Below are 23,587 nucleotides of genomic sequence, written 5' to 3'. Positions count from 1 at the left end.
TTACTTCGTCGAGTTTCTGGGAAAGCTCGAAATAACGCCTCTCACAAGTAGAGATTATTGGAGCGGTCAAATTGTAGAGTATTCTACACTTACTTTTCCATTTGTTTTTCGATATTTTCAGTCGAAATTTGATAAATTTCCCGAGTGGAACGATAGGAAACACGGAGACGTCATTGAGAATAAAAGCGTTATTATTTTGTTTCCAAAGCCTTCTTTACCACAAAATTTCTGTGTGACGTATTATTGTAAAATCGCGTGTCTATTTATTCGTACAGAATTGTAAATTACTATTATAAATGTTTTCGCGATTTGGAACAGTTTATAATAAGAAAAAATTAAAATTGATTTATTACAAACCTTATTGTACTATACGTAGCAGATATATAAGGCTAAATCAAGCGCTTAGGAAAAAATTCGATGGTAGAACCGTTTTTTGGACAAAAAACCTGCTACGTTCCAAATTTATAAACAAAACCGCAAAACGAAAATGAACGCGTAAAAATGTCATATGAACAATTCATTGCAAATGTGAGAAATGTTGTATTTACTAAATCTAGATCTAAAAAGACAATAAAAAACACTAAAACTACCATAAAAATACAGAAGTCTATAGGTCAAACCTATCCCAGTACGTCTTGATAGTGACCACAGCATTAAATGGAACATCACATAAAAAAATGAATTCTCAAATATATAGAACAGATTTACCTATTAGGATTATAAATTTATTTCCAATTTTATTCTATAATAAATATATATAGACTATATATTTGTTACAAATTTACTTATATGAAATACACCGAAGGGCATACATTTTATTTTGTATGTTTAAATGTCTAATCTGCTTATCAACGTGATGCAATAGCAATTAACGAAAGAAAACATTTATTCACTTTCTCGTAATTTATTTAAAATTGTAATAATTACTTTGTTTAATTCGCAATTTATTATGCAAACCAAAACAAATTGCTGTTGACCCTTATAGCCGAGACCATTTTATCAGAAACCTTTTTTGTCGGTAGTGTGGGAACCTGGACTGATTCACGGCAATTTATCAACATCAACTAGAGCGAAGATAATTATTAAAAATTTAGGGATTTATATAAATTGAAAGAAATTACTAATGTTGGATTTCTAATAAATTATAAATGGCTCGTTAAAAAAAAAGCGAATGTGTTTATTTTTAGTTAAACTTACACGAGTGCTAATATGGCAAAAATTATAGGTACATTTTCGTTCTATGAACTCTTTTTCGTAAGAGAATTTCATGAATCAATTTTTCTATGATGACTGATAATTGTACTTGTACAATTACCCGTTAATAACACTCGTGCTAATTACCGCATAACATAGGAGCTATTGGTTCAGGATGGCAATAACAAAATTAGTACGTATTGCACTATTGAGATGTCACATTTGACCGATTAATTAAACGAATCTGTTAAATCTGATAATTAATGTCAAATAATAATTAATGAAGATGAATATTTTAATAATAAATTAATCTAATCAAAAGAAATTATTAATGGTGGATATGAACGTGGACCAGGGCCTCATGGTGGTCGTCTTCGAAATTGAATGTCGGAAGTCCGAATTTAACAAGCTTGCAATGCGAATAGAACTTTTTGATTTTTTCTGCTCCAGACACAAAATTATGACTGATAGGTTTAATACAAGACACAGAATCAGCATAATTCAAAATGCATCTCTCTGGACAATGGTATTTGCAATCTGATGATAGTAATGCATAGAATCAGAATTATTTTCTACTTAAGCAAGACGTACATATTTTTCAGCTACAAGAAGCCGATACCTGCAAAATAAAACGAATTTCCGCCAATATAATTCTGTACTTTTGCGTCAACTCCGTTGGTATGTACACGAAGTATTTAACGGATCGCAGCCAGAGGAAGGCTTTTCTGGAAACTCACAGATCAATGGACACGAGATATAGAACGCAGGCTGAGAACGAAAAGCAAGAAAAGTTACTTTTGTCAGGTAAAATGTCTGTGTATTCACATAGTTCATATTACCCTAAAGCTTCTTATTATGTAGTATTGCCGGATTTCGTTGCCAAAGAGATGATTAAAGATATTGAAAAAGAAGAGAGAGGCGGACATTTTCAGCCTCACCAATTTCACAAGATATATATCCATCGATATGAGGATGTCAGCATACTGTTTGCAGACATCAAAGGCTTTACTGGTAAGTCGCCTTACTGGTAAGTATGAGTGTTTATGTTAACCTCAAGCTTCCCTTTCTCATTCTCAGTTTTGGCAACGAAGTGCACTGCACAAGAACTAGTGAAAATTCTAAACGAGCTTTTTGCTAGATTTGACAAACTTGCAGCGGTAAGTTTTCTATGTCTGCGCAATTGCGTGCTAACAGTTATCTGCGCAGGAGAATCATTGTCTTCGGATAAAACTCCTGGGGGATTGCTATTATTGCGTGTCCGGACTTCCTACTCCGAGATCGGATCATGCTCACTGCTGCGTGGAAATGGGGCTTCATATGATCAAGGCCATTAAGGATATCAGGACCAAGACTCAGGTAAGTAAATAAATGATACCTACATGAAAAAAAAATTATACGTGATGAGGATTAATACATGTGGATAAGACCTGGAAGGAACTGCGCCGTATTAGTTTCCATTTAACTGTTCGATCGTTTTGTTGTTAAGAGGGCAAAGGCCTATTTTTGTTAAAGGGGTGATGAATAAGTGGGAGTTGCTGTAAGTATTTCTCGATTTTTCTCGGTAAAATGGTAGTTTTCTTTCTGGAATATTCACGGGATTGAATCATTCTTTTTATTTGAAAATCATTGATTGGGCTAGGAATATGTCATTTTTCGAAATTCTCCTTTATATATGGGAAAAAATATGTGAAATTTTGCCACCCTATATATTGAAAATATTGTGATTTTCACCATGGGTTCATTAACATAAAAAAAATTATTTTGCAGAGTATTATCGCCCTCTGAAATACCTCCATTATGATATGGTATTATACATATATCCGATATGCAGCTCGGAAAACGATGAAGGTTGCGTATCAAGGATCATATGCGAGTCAAGAACGTTTATGGAAATTTATTAAAAAATCATGAAAATGATCTTAGCTTTGCCATCCCTGAAAACTTTTTATTACGCATTAACAGCAAAAATCTATTTAGAACTTATTCAGATTGCCATTTATAACATTAATGCAATCATTCACACACTACATATCGCTCGCTCTGTCTTTCAAATGTTATTTATAAGTTCTAACATTTTACAATGATTTGCAACTATTTCTCGTTATCTTACTTAGCTTTGCATATATGATCATTAATTATAATTGTTGATATCCAAACTTTTTTCGTTCTATTAGAGAAAATCCTTTATTGTCTTCTTAATGCCGATTCAACAGTATCTAAAGCAATCGTTTCTCTAACAATCGGTCGTGAGATAAATATTTCACATGATTATTATAGGTTTTAGTACCAATCTGTGAAGAGAAAAAAGATCCTTTGGCAAACTAAGATAATTACAATTGAATAACGAAATAAATAAGATTAAAAACGAGAAGATTTAAAAAAAAACCACGCAGACAGAACATTAAGAACATTTTCCCTTGCTCAAACAATAATGGATATAAATACCTGGTGTCTGAACACTCGACTTTTAAAGCCATTCCCTGTCTGCGAGTGAAGAGAAATGAGACCTTCCGAGTAAGAGTGCGAGTGAAGGTACGTCCTTGTTACCGTGCAACAAAAAGCTTAAAAATTCACCATCATCATCAGAACACCTCTCATTTGCTGCCTGCATTATTCCTCATGGGAACTAAGCAAAACGAAGTTTATTGTCCCTTGGATCAAGCATTTCTCAAGGATTTTGAAATCCCACAGAGGAATAATCTGCAACACTTGAAGACTGTTTTGAGATCTCTTGCGCAGCTTCAAGGAAACCTCATAGAGCCACAGAAAACTTGTGAGTATTCAGTCAAAAATGTTGCAGACAGAGTGTTGTGTTCAGATTTGTTTAACTCGTTGGAGCGGCGTAAGATAACGGAAGTATTAGAGATGGTGCAAAATGAATTAAATGAGCTATTGCAGACACAGATTTTAGTAAAAAGTCTTTGGCAGGTTGGGAATAGCAACGTTTGCTTGAGCGCCGATACAAAAAAAGCAATATTTCTGAACGCTGCTTCTGACAATAATCAGCTAATGCCCTTTGCATACGATGCATTGCTCTATATCTTCTCTTTAAGCGACGAAAAATTTAGGCAAAAGCATTTTGACCAACTTATTTCTTTCTATTTCAACTCACTCGGGAAGGCAACGAAGCACTTCGAAGAACTCAGTGAAGCGCATGCAGAGCTTCAAATTAGAAATTTGCTACCTGTGGTTAAATTTAGTGTAGCTAGTACCACAAAGGATTCAGAAATATTGAACAATATTCGCAACTTCCTGAAATACCCCCAGTTACACCAAGAGGATATTTATGAGATAACTAAGAACAAACTCTCCTCAGACGACTTTGAGCTCTTAAACTTCCGACTCATACCATTAAATGAGAAAAACGGACATTTGGGAGAATATTTTCATCTCTTCGTGAAGACAAATTTTCAAAATGAACTTCAAGAATTCACAGTTTTTACCAAAATCCTCATGGCAACTGGTCAGATTTTCAAGGAAATCATCAAAACAGGAGTAGGGAAAAAGGAGCATTTCTTCTATACAACTCTCTTAACTTTATTCAAGAAAGTGGGGATGAATGATTTTCTGGATTTTGCCCCTCAGTGCTACCTTGCTAGGTATTGCGGAGTAGTCTTGGAAGATCTTGGAGGACTCGGCTATAAAGGACTAAAACCTAATGAGATTTTGGATCTGAGAGGGTTAAAGCTGGTTATAGAGAAACTTGCCAAGTTCCACTCTGCTGGGATGATTGCTGAAGAGCTAATTAAGAAAGAGACTGGGAAAGAATTTAGATTTGGTGAGGAGTACAAGGAGTATCTGAAAGAATCTTTTTTGTTTTATGATGGCAAGTTAAAGAAGTTGTTCGATGGTGCTATTAAAGCTCTCCTGCATGTTGCAAAAAAATTGCCAGAGGTAACGGAAAGTCTTGGAATGTCTGAAGCGGAACTAGAAGTAACACTTGCGGACTTCTATTTAAGCACATTTTCAAAAGTGAAAACATCCACGAAAATTAGGAACGTTATAAATCATGGAGACATGTACGTTGGAAACATGCTCTTTAAAATGGACCAGAATGGCTCCCCAGAAAAGGCAATTTTGGTCGATTTTCAGCTGTTGAGGTACATACCTCCATGTTTCGAACTTATTTTTTTCATCTATGTTTCCTCAACCAAAAGCACCAGAACAAATCACTGGACAGAACTCCTTGATTACTACTACAAGAACTTTGCTGACAACCTAAAGCAATTCAATTTGGATCTAAATGCGATTTTACCAAGGAAGGATTTTGAGGAAGAGGTAAATCGCATTAAATCAGCCTCAATAGCTAATGCATTCTTTTATGGTCATGTCACATATAGTGATTCAGACTTAAGGGAAAAAATACTACACGGTGAGGATCAAGCAAAGTATTATATGGACGATCATAGGGATGAGTTTGTGGATATTGCATGGAGTAATGAGCGCTATAGGGGGCTTTTAAGGGCGCTTATGGAGGACATCGTTGAGGTGATACAAAAAGGTTGTTAAGATGTAAATACTTGAGTAAATTTGTAATATAATAATTAATAAAGTGGTTATAATTTTTAACATACCTGTAATAGATTTTAGGGGCATGGTTCCACAAGTTTCTTGGCTGATTGCTAGGTAGCTAATATTGTAATCGAAATGAGGCACAGATTCCTCCCAGAGTTATCGTTAGTGCTAATATTTGCATTTATAATTAGATAATATTAATTGTTTACCGACAGTGCCGGAATATTTATTACGGAAGCGTGCGGTAGTTGATAACAGACCCAACTTATACAGAGTGTCCGGAAAGATCACGTCATAAATTCTAGGGTTCATAGAGAAAGCTAAAATAATGCTACTATATTAAAAAAATTCTAGCGGCCTTCGTTACCAAGCTATTCGCTCTCAAAGTAAGAAGTTAAAAAAGTATTTTTGCTGTAAGTTTTAAATAATTTTCACGGCAACAATAAGGCTAAAAGACGTATTCATACAACAAATGGAAATGAAATGCTATATTTCCCAGTAAAAAAGTAATTTGAAACAATAGAGACAAACATTGGCCGGCGCGATCACCAGATCTTTCCCCAATAGACTAGATGTTAACCTATTTTGACATGTAATACTCACTCTTCCTGGCACTTTGAACATACAGGTAAAACCAATTCAAGTGGAAACAGGAATTGTACAAACGGGGAAAGGACCGCATAAGGTTTGATATGCCTTTGACAAAGATCAACGAAGTGGGTTGCGCGGCTGAAGTGGGCGGAGTCAGTTTGTTACAGAAAATAACTACATTTCTCTTAAGATGAGACAAAATCAATTATCGATAAATAGTGCAAATTGCATAAATGCACGTCTTATTTTAATGAAATTAACTCAATAACATCCGCCATAAAATAGTCGATCGGTACTGAGTGTCGTTTTAAACGATAAACAAACCTAGAGAGGTCAATGCTGCCGGCTTCGACTCACCAAAAGCCCATAAACAAATATACAAATATCAGCGAATTCAGATCAAAATATTCATTAATGACGTAACTAAGTTATTCTATAATGGGGAAATATGCAATAATTTATAAATAGTAAAAGTTCGAAACTAATTTGATTCATCACTAGAACTTATTATGAGTTCTGAAACGCTGAGAGATGCGACAAACACCTGAATGACTCCGCCCACGTCATTCGCCAGCCGCGCAACCCACTTTGTCGGTCTTTGTCGAAGGCATAGTAACCCTTATGCGATCCTTCTCCCACTTGCACAATTCGCGTTTCCCTTTGAACTGGTTTTATCATATATTTTAAATAAATAATGTTTAATTAAAATTTAAAGCGTAGTAAGAATTTATCCCTAATGGCATACTGTGATTAATAAGATAATTGAATGGAACCCAATTTTCTTTGTTTGCATCGCGATAAAAGCGCCTAAGTTGCGCAACATTCGAATAGTGATATTTAACTGAGTATTAATGGGAAATACTTTTAGTAATTACGTAGTTACTTGCGGTTCGGCCCTGTAAGATAAATACTGCCATTGATTATTTTTCATTATTGCAAATCATACAGTTTTAATAGTACTCGGAAATCCTGAAGGTACTTTTGAACTATAATCTTTGATCTCGAAGTATGCAATTTATTCCTTATAATAAAGAATTTAGATAACGAACGGTTCGTGCTAATTTCATTGCTAAGGGAGATTGAAAAACCCAAAACAAATTGCTTTTTCACTCATTTTTATCTTGCAGTGTATATTGTTATTTAATCGCCGGCAATGTTTATGCTACATGGCGATTTCGTACATCAGATCAGGAGTAGCACAAGGTTACATAATATAATTCCATTCTCCTTCGTAAATCTATCGGCACAAATCCATCAGAACACCATTTCAAGATTATTTCTTCATCACGTACAGTGTCCTCTGCCTCTCTCAGCTCTCTTAAATCTATATTTTAAGTTAAAAAAATTATCGCTTTTTTTCTCAGTCCAACCCTGCTTCAGTCCAATCTCACATATAATCAATAGGTACTTCAGTAAATTTTTACCAGTTAAATAACCGTGCCGAGTTGTGTATCTCCATTAAATGATGGAGCACCCAAGTGATTGTTGTCATAAAAACATTACAAATGTGGACAATTTGCTCACGCTCATTAAAGATATAGCGAAGGGGCAAGCTAGTGAACTAAGTGATGAAGCTACGAAGAAAACTTGTGAGTTACAGTTTAAAGATGCAACATCCCTAGTGACTTCTTCAGATTTGTTCGATTCTCTGGACAAGGAGGTTGTGAAGCGCGAAGTGGAGCTTCGACTTGCAGCTTTGGAAACCATTGCCGCAGACGGACTTTTAGTAAAAAATCATGGAATTAAGAACACATACGTGCCAAGTTCTTATGAAGTTTTAGGACTGATTTTTGCCCAAACCAATGAAAAATTTCGTCAGACTCATCTACACAAGCTTCTAGATTTCTTCTACAATGAACTCCAGGTTAACTTAGAGCTTAATGGGAGCAAGCTCGCATTAAGTCGCTCAAAATTTGATTTTGAGGTGAAAACCCTGCTGCCTTTAGTGAAATTGGAAATTCTTCATGATTTAATGGAATCTACAACTGATAATGGCCGCATTTCTGAGCTAGTGAGTAATATTACAAACTTTTTTAACAATCCAAGGATGAATCAAGAGGACATCTACGTTGTGATTAAAAACAAGCTCGGCTCTAATGCATTTGATTTAAGTTCTTATGAGCTTATTCTGATGGATCAGCGAAATGGCCATTTGGGCGAATACTTTCAACTGTATGTGGACATTAACCGAGGAGGGGACGATGAGAAATTGAACTTCTTTGTGAAATTTTTAACTCCGAAAGCTGAATATATGAAGAACTTTGTTAAAAACGGTCCATCGATGAAAGAAGATTTCTTTTACCTGACCTATCTACCAAAACTTGAAGAAGCAGGTTTGGGTCCATTAACAGAGTTTGCTCCAAGGTGTTACTTTTCCAGAGTGGATGATGTATTGGTTTTAGATGATATGAGCCAAGATGGTTTTGTGGGGCTTACTCCCAACATAAAGCTGGAGTTTGACGCTCTTAAATTGGCAGTACAAGGATTGGCAAAATTGCACTCATGTAGTATTATTCTTGAGGAAATTTTATCACAAAAAGAGGGCAGTAATGTGAGGTTGAATGAGATATATGGGCCGTACTTGAAGGAAGTGGCATTTCAAATGGATAATGAACATCTAGAGATGATGCAGAATACCTTCGAAATTTCCATATTGCATTGTCTATCGAAATTTCCAGAGATAGCGCACCAATATTCCAATGAAGAGCTTGCGAAGAACATCACAAAGGGCTTTAAAATTATGCTCGAAAAAGTGAAACCTTCGGAGAAATTCAGGAACGTGATATGCCATGGCGACGTTTATGTATCCAATATGCTCTTCAAGTTTAATGATCAAGCAAAATGCGTTGATTTTAAGCTCATAGACTTCCAAATATTAAGATATTGCCCCCCAACTCAAGACTTATTATTCTTCTTGTATCAAAACTCTCTTAAAAGCACGCTAGATCTCCATTTGGAAGAGCTGATCAGCGACTACTATGAGGTTTTATCAAGCTGTCTGGCCAAATACAATGTAAATATCAATAGCATCTATACCAGAGAAACCTTCGACAAGTGCATAGAGTACATGAAGTCAGAAGGAGTTTTCCACGCCCTGTTTTATTCTCCTATGCAAACTATCGATCCAGAGAAAAGAGAGAGAATGGCCCAAAGTGATGCAGAGATGGAAAAATTGTTCACAGATCCTCTTTATTTGGTTAACCAGGGAATGGAGGAGGAATATTACCGGAAGGTGATGAGGGGCTTGTGCGAACATTTTATTGACCTCTGTGATAAGGGGCTTTTGTAAGTGAATTAGATAATCAGTGATATCAACGAGAAATAATTGTGATTTAAATTAGTTTTCTTTGTTAATATTGTCATGAGATAATATCAGTTTTGGGTTTAATGTATTTGACTGATAATAAAGCCTAATAAAGAAAATTGTTGGTTAGATAGCCTTTAGGGCGTCATGGGTTAAGCTCCGTTGAGCTAGGACTGTGTTCATTTTCACAGATGAAAACCTTCAGAGGCTCAACCATAAAAAAACCTTAACAGCAATATTATTCCTTATATTTCCATTTTCCCATTTGGTTCAATAATATTTTTTGACCTTTAAGGCAATTTCATAATATCGCTCATAAAAATTACTCTTTTTCGGCAAAATTTTACCTCAAGTACGTTTTTACATTTTTATGAGTCGCGTAAGTTTTTTCACTAAGAACATTTTGTAATAATCGAAACAGATAATAATCCGATGGTGCTAGGTCTGGAAAATAGAGTGGATCTGACAAAATATCCCGTTAAAGTAGTAGTAATTTTTAGCTAGTAGTCAAAATAGTATGTGGTTTAGCGTTATCTTGATAAAACATGACACCTTTACGAGTTATCAATTTTGGGCGCTTTTCCTTGATTTCGTTGCTCAATTTATTCAGACATCTTTGTCTTACGAGACATCCACTTTATAATTTTTCTTTGATGAATGTTCACTTTTGGAGTGTTTTGGGCTGACTCATTACACTTAGTTCAAGATCTGTTACATAAAACATTGTTGTAGACGATCCATTTTTTGTCACCTGTTATCATACGTTTTATCTTCTCAATTAGAGGATGAGTTGTAAATTGGCAGATTCAAATGGAATTAGCAACAAAGTAAGGCAATTAAACTCACTCAACGAAAAAATACGCCATGACTATGGAAAAAGCAATAGAATGTCTCAATCGTGCCTCAGTTACCTTCTTCAGTCCAAAAGATATCCCAACGAGAGGAAATTGGTCACAACCTCAGTTTTATTGGAACAGAAAACGAGAAATTTTGCAATTAACTGGTCCAAAGGAAAACTCAAAATCAAATATTTCATAAATCGCTGATTCGATTTCGGTGTTCGTGAAGTCTTCAAATTGGGCGCAGTTTTCTCTTCATGGTCGGTAGTAGAAAATTTTCCAACGCTTAGCCATAATCATATAGAAAGTGTTGAATAGTGTAGTATCCCCAATTTACGCTCTAGAACCTCATTATCTACAGAAAAAAAGAGATCTGAAGAAGCCACTGAAGGTACTACATCTCTAAACTGTAATCCACTAGCTTTTTTCGTTCATCATTTAGTTCACTGGTATGCCCTTTCGCTATGTCTTCAATGAGCATAAGCAAATTTTCTATGTTGATGATATTTTTAGAGCAAGAACCACTTGTTTGCTCTATGATCTTGTGAAGATGCAATACTCAGCAGGATTATTTGACTGATAAATATTCCACTTAGGCACCTATCGGTTATATGCAGGATTAGCCTAAAACAGGGTCGAACTAGGCTATGTGATGAAACTTTTTGTAGTTGCATTATATAGTCCGCTGTATTTTCACGGTTCAGGTAGGTGCTCCATGACCTTATAGAGGTAAGAAACTCACCAAAGTTATCTGCCTAATAAATATTCTACTTAGGTACCTGTTGGTTATATGCAGAATTCTACTAAAACAAGGTTGGATCGGACTATGTGATGGAATTTTTATGGTTTTATTGCATATTATGTAGCTCACTGGCTCGCGCGGTTCGTTTATTTACTCCACGTTCTTGAAGAGACTCAAAACCTAACAGAATTATGTGAGTTGTAAGGAGTCACTTCATTGGGTTTGTTGGTTGTACGTATCTCGCCCTAATTGGGGAAATTAAAAAGGCGCAGAGCTGGACTGGGCAAGTACCCATTTCTTGTTTCCAATATGTAATTTGATGAACCAATCTTAGGAACCAAATGCGGGGAGCGAATTCTGTCCAACTGTTGTGGACGCGGCTGTACGGACAAGGAGTGCAGGTGGAGACCTACATAGATAATTACACAGACATGACGCAGTAAATCTTTTCGTAGCATCAAGATTTTTATCAATTGAATAACTAGTAATAATGCACTGTGGGTTAAAAATAGATAAAAACCTTGTGTCGTTGCTTGAAAGTTACTGCGCACTTTAAATAATTATCATAAATTTTTAAGCCATTTAAAGCGTCGAATGGGACAGTTACTGTACGTGAAAAATATATGTACATCGACCTACATTCATACGTTTACGAATTAAATTCCGTATTATCAAACTCCAACGATTTGCACAACAAATGGCAATTTTTCCCCTACAGGCTAGGACGCGCGATGCCCGTCATTACTCTCAGTATCATTAACGCACAATTTAGAATAAGCACTATAATGTTGCGCAATATTATGTTGCAGGAAAGCAAAATTGGTTCCCAGGAATTATCTCATCACTCACAATAAACATTCAAATAGCACGCCGAATTGCACAAGGTTAGATCAATATTATCAAATAAAGTAACGGGAAGTGTTCTTCAAGACTCGTAAATTTATCTGAAGCCGCTGAAGTAGCAAATATCGATACTGTTGGCACTCTTAGTCTCGATCCGCACTTTTTCAATATAAACTCAGGCAAGTTCACTGAAATTTTAGTTAAACGTTCGTGGTGGTCGAGGCGAATGAGCGATGAGTCACGAGCCATTTGGCCTGAAAAGCATCGAAGCAGCGTTGGAGGGAATTCTACCTGATGGAAGCAAAAAAGAATACAACCTTAGGAAGATCAGTGAAATAAAATATACCTTAGAAGTGCGAAAAAGTACGGGCGCAGTGGTAGATAAAAGTCTGTTTCTCCTAGTCAAGGTTCCTGCGGAATTGAAGAGCGAGTGTCATGTGGGGCTGATAGGGGAAAAACCAATTTTTCAACTCCTAAGCAATGCCAACGAGCCTTTTAGTGCTTTCTGCCATGATGCGTCGCAGGAGAATTTCAGAGAGCCCAAGTTTAACTCCCTTGAAGACCTAAAGACGATTTTACTAGGAGTGTCGGAATATCAAGTCAAATTTATTGAGAATCCTTCAAATCAACCTTCAGAAATGGACGTTAAAAAAACTGCACATTTGGCCATTAAGAAACTAGGTTTAACCTGTGCAGAAAGTAAAATCGAAAAGGCTGTGGCGTGGCTTGAGAAGGAGCTGAACAACCTCATAAAAACTAAGGATAAACTTCTAGTTCCCAGCTATTGGACTCCCACGGCAAACCTTCTAATCAAAGGCGATAACACCGACAGCATGTTCTTCAATTTCGTATCAAAAATAGAATTGATGCCGCCAGCATACGACGCTTTAATGTACTTGTTTTCCCTCAGCGACGAAACCTTCAGACAGCGACACTTTGCCGACCTAATGAACTTCTACTTTGAAGCTTTTAATAGAGCTTCCAGTAAGCTCACGAGATCCTACAACGAGAGGCAAACCAGAGTGTTACTGCCTTTGGTTAAATTAAAGCAAATAGCTTCGTCGCCAAAACCTCCAAAAGAACTCGCGGCTAACATCTCAAAATTCTTAGTCCACTACATCATCAACCAAGAAGATATATACGAAGTCTTGAAAAACTACCTGTCAACAACTGATTACAAACTCCTGGACTACAGCTTGCAGCCATTATCCGAGAAAAACGGCCATTTGGGCGAATATTTTTACCTGAACATCGCAGCAGATTACCAAAGCAGTGTTCAACATATACAATTGTTTGTGAAAGTCCTGATAGCTCCAGTTGAAGAAATGCAGGCGTTTATTTATAGTGGGCCAGCCAAAACTGAGGATTTCTTCTACAACACCCTATGTCCCCTCTACGTAGAGCATGGTCTAGGCAATCTCCTGGACTTTGCCCCGAAATGCTACCTGTCCAGAATCAATTGGCTCATGATGTTGGAAGATCTCAGTAGAATCGGGTATCAAAGTTTGAAGCTGAATACTGTATTAGACCATGAAGGAGTTGGCGCTGCTGTATCGAAACTTGCACGGTTTCATGCCTCCAGCATAGTATTTGAAGAACTTTCAAGCCAGAAGTTTGGAAAGCAAACAAGGATGAATGAAATATTTCCCAAGTATATTGGAAATTTAATGGATGCAATGAAAGATGAAGATTCAATTATTAAGGTTTTCCTAGAGAGGTCACGCAAAGATTTGCATCACGTCGTCGATAAATGTGCTGATATCACTGATAAGTTAAAGTTGTCTAAGGAAGAGCTGAAAGAGAAGTGCAACAAGGTGTTTTCATCTCTGTTCCAGAGACCTTCCACTAAGTTGAGGAAGGTGATCAATCATGGAGACATGTATTTAGGGAACGTACTCGTCAAACCTAGAGAAAACAGTAATCCCACAAAGGCAATGTTAATTGACTTTCAAATGCTGCACTACGCTCAACCCGCAGCTGAGCTGCTGAGTTGCATCTATTGTTTATCAGGCAAAGATACCAGAAATCGACACTTCCAAAGCTTAATTGATCGTTACTACAATGAGGTCCACGCAGTTCTGGCAGACTTCAGTTTAGACCCTGAAGAGATATTTCCAAGGGATTTATTCGATCAAGACATAAAGGCCAATATTCCTATAGGGATAATGCAGGGGTTTGGATACAATCATTTGACACACATAGATCCAAATTTTCGCGAAGAAATAACGCATGATGAGGCAAAGATGAAGTATTATTTAGAGAATCATAGAGAGGAAGTCATCGATATGTCGTGGAGCAATGAAGAGTATAGGAGTGTTATAAGAGGCCTGATTGAGGATTTGATTGATTTAATTGAGAGTGATTATAGCTGATGTTAAATACATGTTATGTTTATGGTTTGATTCATGGGTTTTTCTTTTCAGTTTTATTAAGTGGTTAATTCGGTTTTATTCACAAACGTTCTCCTAATGGAAACTAAAGAATTCCCTCACGTAGGTCCGGTCAATTTAAAAACTTCAGAGTCTACGTCCTGCCGCGAAACCGGAGAATTTAGATAAAGTCGTTTCTTAACGTTGCAGAAACGTTGTGTACGGTTAATAATTCTGAACAGGACCGGCTTTAAGGGGAGCGAGTTTGGGCCTAGGGCGCAGACTTCCTAAAGCCGGTCCTGATTGGGAACGACAACAACCAAACAGCTTACATGTTTTGATGATACTGCACTTATTGAACATGACAAAACAATTGAGAAAGAGCGAGAAACACACAGACAAACGGAGACTAACGCTCAATGCCACCAAAAACCAATTTTAATTTTCAGATAGCTAAATTAAAGCAGATAAACCAAAACATACAATAAAGCAATTATATTTATGTACCTATCATGATAACTGAATGACGAGGGTTTATCGGAAATGTGCACTTTCACTCCTATATCGAAAAGGAAAGGTCGAAAATCCTCGGTCACTCCACTAAATTTCTCCCCAAAAAAGACATCAAAAGTACTTTATTCGTTTTTCCCCATCTCCTATAGCTGCCCAGATTTCCTATATTAAAATCCATTTTGCGCAGCTCACACTTTTTGATTCGCATTCGCATTAATATATGGGGTGTAACTTATCATCATGAAGATATTTCAGAGATGACAATACGCACATTTTTTTCTCATATTTTGGGTCTTTCTCACAAATGCCTTGAGTTAAATTTTTGAATTTTTACACCTATTTTCCTTAAGTCCCTCTACAACAAAATAGTCAAAATAGTCGGTACCCATATTATAGGGTGTTATATATTTTTTGGGTTATGTACTATTTTGTGCTTTATATCTTTTTTTTTAGAACATATTATATGAATTCTGATACCAAATTTAAATTCCTTCTTCAAATCTTTAGCTCTTTGGTCTTTTGCAGTATTTTCGCATCTCGTAGAATTTGCGAAAATATCTATTGATGCAAATTAAGAAAGTTCAATCTAGATATTCCGGTCTCTAATCTAGGATGCCATGGCTGAATTTCTGCCATTTTAATAATTTTGTTTCGGTTTTTGACATTTTGCATTTCCAAAAATTTAACCCATGGCATATGTCAGAAAAATGTGAAACTTTACCACCTCGTATATCGAAAATGATGCGTTTCTGACCATGGGACAATTAGCAGTTTTTCAGTATTTTGCAGAGTACCTGAAATATCTCCATGATATGTAATGCCTTGTATAAAATTATGATCAATTCTAGGTCAACAACAGTTATTTTGCAATTTATTATGACTGAGGTGCAGATGTGAAATAACTATACAGCAATTATGGACTGAATTATGAGCAAAGTCATAATAAGGTTTATTATAAAACTTAATCGTTAAACATTTAAAAACTTGTTCAGTTAGGCCCAAAACCACGAATCACATTAATTAACGAGTAATTGACACCTACATATACGAATCCAATCCTTTGGGACTTCCATCTTTGACCAGAAGAATTATCATAGGTAAGAAGGAAATCGACTAGATTGGGTTAGTATAGAGCAAGGTCTCAGTTAGAAACATGCAAAAAGCAACAAATCTAGTTAGAAATTTAACGTGCAGTAAAAGTATTTTGCTTTATAAGACTATTTTCTAAGTAACGTATCGGGCATTGTCTCATCAAGGACAAACATGTTTACGGATAATTTTAAAAGATTGCATAATGTCCAGGGAAGGACTTGACGATTTTCATCAACATCATTATTTCAGTGATTTTATGTAAAAGAAGTGAATTTACTTAAATGTTTTTCAACAATTGTTTTTCAAATTTAGGGCCACATCTACGTGCCGATGCAAGCGAACTTCGACAGTCTGATCCTGTTCTTCATAGATCCCTGGTTAGCTAAACCTTTTTATGAGTGTAACGACCAAAACAAACTCACTAGTTACCGCGAATAGATTAGCGTGTCAAAAACATCCGGGTTAAAGAATGGCGAAGAATGGCAGTGTTCGTTCAAATTTAAACATCACCGACCTTGAGAATTTCGTCAGAGACATTGCGATTTCTCAAGCAATTGAATTAAATCAATCACACACAGTTTAAGAGATAAAAAGTGCAGCTTGCAGGCCAACAGTCTCGGTGCTTTTTAAGCTATTGCGAAAGCTAAAATAGAACAGGAAATTGGAGCTCTAAGAGCAGCCCTGCAGGTCATAGCTGATGACGGTTATTTAGTTCGAAATCGGGGCGTAGAGGGATACGTGCCAATATCCTATGAACCGTTGAAGCTGAGTTTTACCCGTGCTAACGAGAAGTTTCGTCAAAAGAACTTTCATAAACTACTGGACCTGTTTTACACAGAGCTCGAATTCAATTTGGAGTTGAAAGGAAGCAAACTATATCTGGGACGCCCGAAATTCGAGGCTGAAGTGAAAGTTTTGCTCCCTATTGGGAATTTTGGGAAATTATTATTGTTAAACTGAAAATTCTGTTTGATTTTTTGTTGGGCAGTAGCGGTCAATAAATAAGGGAAGTGACAAGCAATCTTGCAAACTTCTTTAATAATCCTCGGCTGAATCAGAAAGACGTTTACGCTATAGTAAGAAGCAAAATTGGATTTAACGATTTAGACCTCGATTCTTACGAATTCATCGAACTAAACCAGAAAAATGGAAATTTGGGTGATTACTTTCAGCTGAACGCGAATATTAAAAGGGCAGGTGTGGAGGAAAACCTGGATTTGGGACCAAATTTTGTGGCAATCAATACAAATAGAAAACATCACATAATACTCGAAAATTCAAATATTAATCCATGAGATATAAAACATATGTAATTTCTATTGTATGCTCTTGTCTCCTTTCGAAAAATCTGTCTGGCAATTGTATTTATTCCTCCCCGAGAACTTCAAGGAACTTTCAACACCTTTTTTAGTTCTCCAAGGAGATTCGAGTTTTGAAAGAAATCTAAAGGTGTTAGATCGGGTGACCTAGAAGGCCACGGAATTGTAGCACCTCTGCCGATCCAATGTTGTCCGAACTGACGAAGTTCAAAGATGACATTTGTAGTGTTGTTTTGGTTAACCACATTAAAATAAAATGTACTAAAACTCGATAAAACATATTTTTCGTACAAATTGTCTTAAAGCATCGTAACGCCGTAGGGAGACATTTCCGGACATGAACTTTTATATTCAAATGCCTTCTATTATTGCAGTGAATAATCCCTAAAAGTTTGATTTGATAGTTTTAAATCTCCCTATATATGAAAGTGCATTCCATATTTCTCAGTATTGTAAATGAGAGTAAGGTCAGCGGCCAATAGGTTTAAATCCACATCAAACATTTTTCTGTTAGATAATCATCAAATAAGAAACGTAACGTATTACATGTGATGGCAGTACGACACTAAACTCCATTCATTTGGGATCTTGAGCAGCTACATCAGTTTTTTAAAATTGTCTCATTTACATTTCTTTCGAATCTTGAGGTTTGAGGTTTCGTATCCTTTCCAACTCTTGAGGACGCTGCTGTTGCTCAAAAGTGAATGACCTTATGGTGTTTGAAGATATGCGAAGATATGCATCGCACTGCGTTTATTACTAATTCTCCAGAATCAACTTTATTTTCTTCCAGGTTGATGATTTGGATATGAGAATAGGCATTCACTCTGGGGCGGTTTTATGCGGAGTCTTGGGTTTGAGAAAATGGCAGTTCGATATCTGGTCATCTGATGTCCGGTTAGCAAACCATATGGAATCTGGAGGAAAACCTGGGTGAGTCCCACAAATGCCAATCTCAACGATGAACAAAGTGTGATTTTCTTGCAGCCAAGTCCACATCTCCGAAGCCACTTATCAACGTCTCAATGGGGCCTACGAAGTAGAACCTGGAAATGGTGTGGAAAGAGATTCATACTTGAGGGACAACAACGTTACCACTTACCTAATAAAACAGTGTGAGCCCATGGTAACCCGAAGAAGGCTGGCCTCTAGACCTAGGTGATTTCCCTGCCATCTTCGGCCACTTTTCTGAAAATAAAAATTTCAGCATCTTCTCTAATAAACTGTGGCCAGAGGAGGAAATTTGCAGCAACACAAGCACTCCAAAAACGCCTATAACCCCAAGTTTTTCTTCATCTCAACCCCCCTCCAGAGAAAGGAGCGATAGTGGCATTCAACACAGTGGCATTGAAGAAGAAACCACCACGGATTGGATTCCTGAGATACCGTTTGAAAACGTAATCATACGTACAAGACTAAGCTAAAGTTTAATTCTTTTCTGCGTTGTAGTTGCACAGATCAATTTCAGCGGATCTGGATGAACCCTTAGAACCCAAAAGAAAACAGAAATACGAGCTCAATACCCCAAAGAAGGCTTTCAATGAGCAAGTTGATGATATCATCGACCACAGTATTGAAATCGAGAGTAATAAACGAATGAGGAGTGCTAATGTCGATCCTTGGACTCTGAGGTTTATCGACAAAGTTATGGAACAGCAGTTCAGCCAACTTCGAGAGGATTTATTCAAGTCAAACATGTTGTGCTGCTACATAATTTGGCTGTTTATTGTTATTATTCAGTTCATAATTTCTTTGTAAGTATGAAGGCTATTTTTTTTCAAGTTCTGGTGAAGTAGCCAAAACAAATGAGGTCAAAAAAATTACTCATGTATCCAACCTACTTTCCAAGATAGTCACTAAGAATATTAAGTCATTTTTACACCCTCTATTTCAATTCCTCATTTGTGCTGAACCGCTGTTTTCCGAACCAAAATTTCATCCTAGCAAACAAATGATAGTCACTTGGTGCCAAGTCAGCACTGTGCGGCGGATGGTCAAACACTTACCATCCCAAATTCTTAAACGGCTCTTTAATCTGTATTGCTGCATGGGGGCGTGAATTATCACGAAGTAGTACTACTCTTAATGACAACATGCCTCTATTGCCATCATCAAAATGCACTCACACTCAGATCAAAACTGTGACATCAGATAGTTTACTAGAGAGATGGATAAATGGTTCTAAACAAAAACCGCGTTTCTATGGCAATTAAGTATCCACAGCCAAGTAAACGGAACGTGAAAAAAAATAGCTTTCATACTTTTTATGAATTCAGTCAAAAATGCAAAAACCTTCAAATGAGTCGGAAGCGGTGAAACTGTAGAAATTGAAAATCAAATATCTCGTGAACCACTGATTTCATTTCGGTGATGTTTTTGATGATTTTGGTTGGGCACAGTGGTCCCCTTACAGCATAAAATTTGGTCGTTTTTGATCGTAAATAATGGATAATTGGTATGATCAAGAAGTTGATTTCCAGATCTGACATGGTCATCTGGTTGATGATGGCAGTCTCCATAGTCCTAACTGCAGCTTTAGTCCTTGTAATGGCCGAAGAGTTTCGCCAATTCCCTGAAGCATTGCAGAAGATTTCCTCTACTTTGGTCCATAATCGAGATACTAGGACGGCCTTCATTTGCATCTTAGTGATTATCATGTCTCTAAGCAGCTCTGTCAGTCTTTTGAAGAACGATCGCTTACCCTCAGAAAATCAGTCGCGGAATAGCAGCAATAATTCGAACTCCTCAATCATCGCAGCAGAATCGTATATTTCCTCCATGGACCCTCAATTATTATCGCAAAATACGCCTCTCTACGTCCCAGAAATTACCATAAAAAATCTGGAGCAGAGTGTGACTCTCAATTTAACCTTCAACATTTTATTAAGTGCTAAATTGAACAATCAGAAGATCTTCAATGATTCAGCACTTCAAGACAATGATGGAGAACTAAATAAAAGCAGTAAAGGGTTTGTGGAAGGAGCTCGAAATAAAGTAGACCACATGCTTAATTTTTCTGATATCAAAGGCAACAGATCTAAAAGGAGTCCCTTGACTTTCAATAAGACCTCAGCCAATCCTTCTTTGCCTGTAACAGAGAATAATTTAACAATTGAAGCCTGCAATTGGTCCGAGTGCAAGCACCCAGAGTACATAGTCTTCACTTGGGTACTTTGCATGATAGCTTTGGCCACAGCTTTAAAGCTGTACTATCTAGTGAAGTTGCTTCTAACATTAATCATGGTTTCTGTCTACACGATTTTGATTTTGGTGCCCTATAAGCCTTGTTTTGATGAGGTGGTGTTTGGCCAGTACGAGGGGGTGTAAGTAGATTTGTATGATTCTTCGCAACTGATATAACTGGTCCGTTTAGGGCTTCGCCTCCTTTATCAGCTCAGATGCTAATTCTGCTGGGCGTGTTTCTCATCATGGTAGCGTATCATGCCAGGCTAGTAGAGGTGACTTCCAGATTGGACTTTTTGTGGAAACAGCAAGCTGAACGAGAACTTGCAGATATGGAAGAGACGAGGCATAACAATATGCAACTTTTGACTAATATTTTGCCTGAACATGTGGCTCAGCATTATCTGGCTACTGACAGGAATACTGAGGTAATTTGAAGATTTTTGTTTGGCAATAGTAGTGCAAACTTTGCAGTTTTTTCTAGGAATTGTTTGCCCAATATCGCGAAAAAGTTGGAGTCTTATTTGCATCAATACCGAACTTCATGGAGTTCTACTCAGAGAATATTAACCAGGGAGTTGAGTGTATGCGTCTCTTAAATGAAATTATCGGTAAGTGCAAATTTCTAGTTACAGAGAACCTTTGTAAAACTACTAAAATCCTAAAAACTGTTGAAAATATCCTCCTCTTACTAAGATCCAGAACTTTACTCTTTTCATAGACCAACGGACTCTCAAATATTTCAGGACTATTGCGGATAAATCCACTATTCTATTCTGCAATTTCTCGTCTATTTCAATTGGGGTCTAATATACCTATGATTTCATGTGTCTCTCCCAAAAAAGTCTATACTATTCAGGTCGGGGGAACTAGGGGGTCATGACGTCCCCTGCTCTTTCTATATCTAATATATGATTTATTTTTCAAACTGTGAAGCACTCAATATACTTTAAATTATTGACGAATCAAAGTTTTTTGAGACGTCGCAATCTCCAAATTTATATCTTTCTTTTTTATTATTGTTTTTTACCACCTACCACGGCGGCAGATGAACGGGGACGACGGACTTTCTTGGTTTGCGGTTTTTCTTGGGGGTAGGAGGTCGGTGATTAAAAATTTCACCCAGGGTGCCAGACTTGTTAAAGTTGGTCTTGGTTCTTACGTGAACATTGTATTCTATGCGCCTGTAATATGTCGTTGGCGTAACAACGCAGTACAATCAGCATGTCTAATGATTTTTATCGTTTATGCTTTTACTTTCCCTTTAGCTGACTTCGATGAGCTGTTAGACGAGGACGGCTACAGCTGCATCGAAAAGATTAAGACAGTGAGCGCCACTGCCACCTACATGGCAGCTTCAGGGCTAAACCCGACCCCCAAGGTAATTCCAACCCACTTTCCCTCTGTAACGTGCCTTTATGCATAATTTTCAGGAATCACTGAAAAACCGAGACTGCCTGGAACACCTTTGCGCCCTGGTGGACTACGCAATGTCAATGAGGGAAAAGCTAGATGACATCAACAATAACTCCTTCAATAACTTCGGACTAAGGGTGGGAGTGGCTTGCGGACCCCTTGTATGCGGGGTTATTGGGGCTCGAAAGCCGGTTTTCGATATTTGGGGAGACACGGTGAACTTGGCTTCTAGGATGGATTCCACAGGGGTTATTGGGCATATCCAGGTTTCCAAGGAAACCGCACAAGTACGAAGATTTTAGATCTTCAAATTTTTTTCTGAAAGTGGGTTTTAGATGTTGGAGAGTAGAGGATATGAAGTGCAAACCCGGGGTGTAATCGATGTTAAAGGCAAAGGATTGATGGAGACTTATTTCGTGATAGGAAGGCAATGTTCCAGACCTGCTAGTTTCCAGAGACAGGCCAGCAACTACAGTACTCTAGCTGCGGTTGTCTATGCTTTGGCTCAGACTAGAAAGAAACATACTGGCCATACACGTAATGGTTTCTAAACGCCTTTTTTTGTAAAGATTTGAAGATGGTACTTGCAGCTGGAAGCGCTGTTTTGGGCAGAGCCAGAACTCAAGGCAAAAACGACCTTACTCGGAAAATCATGAACTATAGTTCCATGAGGGTCACCAACAAAACATCCGGGGGGCCTGTTAGACGCAACACCACCAGAGGAAATCACAAGAATATGCATGCCAGGTACTTAAAAAAAATTATTGCTTCAAAGCTGCTTTCAACTAGATTTTTCTCGTAGGTCTCAACCGAACATGAGACAAATCGGATCTCAAAATCTGGAAACAATGAAGTCTCTGAAATCTATTGACAGGGACATGACTTCGGGTACAATCAATAGAATGACCATCTCGCAATCTGCCCCCCACACCCCCGTATCTTCCACTAACCACTGTGAAAATTCCCAATTCAAAGCGGTGCCAAGGTTGCTTTCTGAACCCATTGTAAACAGGTATCAATTGTGTTGTAAATAGTTATTATGGGGAGTTTTATTGCGGCTATCTTAGGTCGAGAAGTTCTCCCTCATCCAACCACAAACAATCCCAAAAAGAACTAAACAAGACTGTAGTAGATAATCAAACCTTAGATAAAACAGATAGTTTTAAACAGAAACTCTCAGAAGCAATAGTACCCGTTCATCATTCACCGAAACATGTTTTACGAAGGGAAACCAAATTCTCTCTGAGGAGCCCCATGGGAAGAAAGGACCCGAGGATGCAACTGGACGGGAACAATAAGTTAAATAAGGTCCATTCCTTAGATGGAACGCATGTGTAATTATTTACTTTATTATGTGTTTAGGTGAGCTCTATTTTTCTTATACATTGGTGTACGTCATTGTTTAGCTACTTATCGTGTTTGGTCATTATTCAGTAGTTCTTTAAGGAATTTGTTGTTTTATTCAGTGAAGATGGATTTTATCACAACCCCCAATTGGTTGTCTCTAGGGATAAATATATGAAATAAGAAATCGAAGTTCCGCCGGCTCAAACTTAGTAAGTACTTATTAAGTCATATGTAAAAAAACGTAGGAACCAACTCGAACCCATTCCTTTGCTAACATCATTCTTTCTCATCCAAGGTTCCAAGAGCGTGTTCGGAGTGGC

General features: G+C 37.3%; 4 protein-coding genes across 4 annotated transcripts in view; all 4 read left to right on the top strand.

Moving 5' to 3' along the window:
- The window catches only part of Adcy8 (adenylyl cyclase 78C), a 43,359-nt gene extending 19,987 nt beyond the window's left edge, over positions 1-23,372 (top strand). Inside the window, exons 7-23 of the mRNA XM_066395116.1 lie at positions 1,797-1,998; positions 2,056-2,205; positions 2,272-2,351; positions 2,401-2,550; positions 18,115-18,254; positions 18,309-18,479; positions 18,529-18,718; positions 18,771-19,075; positions 19,802-20,644; positions 20,695-20,932; positions 20,989-21,115; positions 21,773-21,885; positions 21,938-22,207; positions 22,256-22,457; positions 22,511-22,667; positions 22,723-22,932; positions 22,988-23,372. Coding sequence (XP_066251213.1) covers positions 1,797-1,998; positions 2,056-2,205; positions 2,272-2,351; positions 2,401-2,550; positions 18,115-18,254; positions 18,309-18,479; positions 18,529-18,718; positions 18,771-19,075; positions 19,802-20,644; positions 20,695-20,932; positions 20,989-21,115; positions 21,773-21,885; positions 21,938-22,207; positions 22,256-22,457; positions 22,511-22,667; positions 22,723-22,932; positions 22,988-23,258 — 3,819 coding nt within the window. The 3' untranslated portion in view covers positions 23,259-23,372. The remainder of the gene's footprint in view (positions 1-1,796; positions 1,999-2,055; positions 2,206-2,271; positions 2,352-2,400; positions 2,551-18,114; positions 18,255-18,308; positions 18,480-18,528; positions 18,719-18,770; positions 19,076-19,801; positions 20,645-20,694; positions 20,933-20,988; positions 21,116-21,772; positions 21,886-21,937; positions 22,208-22,255; positions 22,458-22,510; positions 22,668-22,722; positions 22,933-22,987) is intronic.
- Positions 3,680-5,810, top strand: LOC136412169 (uncharacterized). Its single transcript, XM_066395132.1, has 2 exons — positions 3,680-3,726; positions 3,781-5,810. Exon 2 carries the CDS (start codon positions 3,814-3,816, stop codon positions 5,701-5,703), a length of 1,890 nt encoding a protein of 629 aa, XP_066251229.1. The 5' UTR covers positions 3,680-3,726; positions 3,781-3,813; the 3' UTR covers positions 5,704-5,810.
- Positions 7,735-9,725, top strand: LOC136412171 (uncharacterized). Its single transcript, XM_066395134.1, has one exon. The coding sequence runs from the start codon at positions 7,763-7,765 to the stop codon at positions 9,587-9,589; it is 1,827 nt and encodes a 608-aa protein (XP_066251231.1). The 5' UTR covers positions 7,735-7,762; the 3' UTR covers positions 9,590-9,725.
- LOC136412164 (uncharacterized) lies at positions 12,105-14,400 on the top strand. The gene has a single exon (XM_066395125.1). It carries the CDS (start codon positions 12,262-12,264, stop codon positions 14,398-14,400), a length of 2,139 nt encoding a protein of 712 aa, XP_066251222.1. The 5' UTR covers positions 12,105-12,261.
- Positions 23,373-23,587: the final 215 nt, after the last annotated feature.

This window comes from Euwallacea similis, chromosome 11 (assembly GCF_039881205.1).
Source record: "Euwallacea similis isolate ESF13 chromosome 11, ESF131.1, whole genome shotgun sequence".
In the NCBI taxonomy this organism is placed as follows: Eukaryota; Metazoa; Arthropoda; class Insecta; order Coleoptera; family Curculionidae; genus Euwallacea; species Euwallacea similis.
The sequence above is the reverse complement of the archived record's forward strand: the minus strand, read 5'-3'. Positions and strand labels throughout refer to the sequence as shown.

Bases quoted from the DNA above. Each gene is read 5' to 3' on its own strand.
- LOC136412169 (XM_066395132.1), top strand. From the start codon at position 3,814: ATGGGAACTAAGCAAAACGAAGTTTATTGTCCCTTGGATCAAGCATTT.
- LOC136412171 (XM_066395134.1), top strand. From the start codon at position 7,763: ATGATGGAGCACCCAAGTGATTGTTGTCATAAAAACATTACAAATGTG.
- LOC136412164 (XM_066395125.1), top strand. From the start codon at position 12,262: ATGAGTCACGAGCCATTTGGCCTGAAAAGCATCGAAGCAGCGTTGGAG.